At 35.6% G+C, this 1,855-nt stretch overlaps 1 protein-coding gene across 2 annotated transcripts; it reads right to left on the bottom strand.

Annotated features, from left to right (window-relative positions):
* On the bottom strand, positions 1-1,855 carry LOC147402943 (ankyrin repeat-containing protein NPR4-like). Of its 2 annotated transcripts, XM_086438365.1 has the most exons (3): positions 1,721-1,855; positions 1,209-1,638; positions 1-773 (listed from the first exon to the last, which is right to left on the bottom strand). In XM_086438365.1, exons 2-3 carry the CDS (start codon positions 1,356-1,358, stop codon positions 162-164), a joined length of 762 nt encoding a protein of 253 aa, XP_086294491.1. In that variant the 5' UTR covers positions 1,359-1,638; positions 1,721-1,855; the 3' UTR covers positions 1-161. The 2 variants fall into 2 exon arrangements, with proteins under 2 accessions (XP_086294491.1, XP_086294492.1); XM_086438366.1 differs by having other exon boundaries at positions 1,209-1,842.

The raw sequence follows: 1,855 nt of genomic DNA, 5'->3' as shown, positions 1-1,855 counted from the left end.
TTACCTGAACACTCTTGCTCTTCTACCATAGAATCCAATAATCTAAGTTTTGATACTCTGATATATAAATCAGTACATCTCAATATAGAATTTGGGTAGATAGTAACACCATAAAAACTTAAATAACAAATAAATTTAAAGTTCTCACAATGTATATAAGATTAGTAGAATATATCTCTTTTTTGCTTATGGAAAATGCTTGGTCCATATGTGGAATGGACTATGTGGAAGAGGAGTGGAAATTGCAGCAATATGAAGAAGGTAATGGGGATACAGGCTAGTAAAATGACTGGAATGGCAACCCATGCTATTTTTGTATCAAGCACAATAGAAAGAGTTGCACTAAAAGCTATCATCATGGTTGCTATAGAGAAGAACAGGGTGGTAAGACCAATTATCAACCTCTTAGGCAAAGAATGTAGGAAATCTTCCTCTGCATAACGTGAGGTGAGTATAGCTAGAAACATCAAGACTGAAGTGATGGAAGAGAATAGTGATAGTGCATCTGATATAGCGAAGACCATGAAAGATTTGTTTTGCAAGAAAATAGGAATGCCTTGATCATTGTTGCCGCCTGGTACTGCAAAGGCTGCAGCAAACATTACTGTAGCAATGAGTGTGGCCACAAGCATGCACGACATTGCTGTATCCTTCATCCATTTTTCTCCTTCTTTTACTAGATCCTTGTGCTCCTCGGTAAATACCATTTTGGGTGTTTTCCCTTCTGAATTAGTCTTTTCTATGTATGAGGGTTGTACAATTTTTTCCACCTCCTGCATGAAAAATTTATTTGGAATGAGCACAACTGGGATTTTTTTTCTTTGTGGAATTAAGACATCTTGTACTTCTTTAAATTAGGTTACTATAAGTGTTGACTAGCAATCAATCATTACAAAAGCATCAAACTATGCAGTTAATTGATTTCTATGAAATATGAACTTGAAGCGATTAAAATGATAAACATTAGAAAGATAGAAAAATCATAAAAGATAGAACACAATCTGAAATGATATGATCAAAAGCCATAAATTTTTGTAATAACTGACTACCAAAATAACATTGTTGTAGGTTGAATACAATTTGACACTTTGGGTGTCAGTAAACAATGTTGACTAGTAGTTGAGAAGGATGCCCCAAATTACTCTAGCAGTTTTGTGTGTGTGTGTGTGTGTAATTCCAAACTTATATGAAATTTGGTCCTTTATTACCTTAAACCATTGTAGTTCACGTTGCATCTGTAAAGCTGCACCAGCGACAGAGTTGAGTTGAGGGGCAGGTACCAACTTCGCTGCCAAATGCAAGATGTTGTTGCCCGACTTGTCTGTAATTGCCAGTGGAAAATACTTAAATGAACTCATCTGCTATATGAGATTGAAAACTTTTAAATGACGATTTAAAACTGCTAGGTGAAATAGGTTATGCAGTTCTTCATCAATGCTCCAAATCGAATTTGGATAAGCTTGAACAATCTCTGCTACGATCACATGAATCCCATTCGATGCAGCATTTAAATTAGGTCTTGTTAATATCTTTTTGAATTTTGAGTTATCCAAGTCTACAATCTTATCGCATAAGCTTTTGACCATGTTGGAAGTGTTTGCAGATGGATCAACTTTATGTCCTGAATTTGCTTCACACCTGGAAGTGCCATTGAGACGAAGTCAAGAAAGACTAGTTTTTCCCATAGAAAGATCCAAATGATATCAATGGTGTTGCATACCTAGTTGTTGAATAGCATCCCAAATCACTAGATTCAAAGTTTGGCGCACTGTAATACAAAAACCAAATCAGGTAATTAGGAAAGGAGTGTTCATTTAGAACGAGGTTATCACTATGACACTGAGTGAGGTGATAA

The sequence above is a fragment of the Akebia trifoliata genome, chromosome 4 (assembly GCF_017979445.1).
Source record: "Akebia trifoliata isolate Shusen 1 chromosome 4, ASM1797944v1, whole genome shotgun sequence".
Classification (NCBI taxonomy): Eukaryota; Viridiplantae; Streptophyta; class Magnoliopsida; order Ranunculales; family Lardizabalaceae; genus Akebia; species Akebia trifoliata.
Note: the sequence above shows the minus strand (reverse complement) of the source record. Positions and strands in the feature narration are given on the sequence as shown.

Bases quoted from the DNA above. Each gene is read 5' to 3' on its own strand.
- LOC147402943 (XM_086438365.1), bottom strand. From the start codon at position 1,358: ATGAGTTCATTTAAGTATTTTCCACTGGCAATTACAGACAAGTCGGGC. The intron at 774-1,208 runs GTAATAAAGGAC...TTTTTCATGCAG, and splicing joins GTGAACTACAATGGTTTAAG to GAGGTGGAAAAAATTGTACA.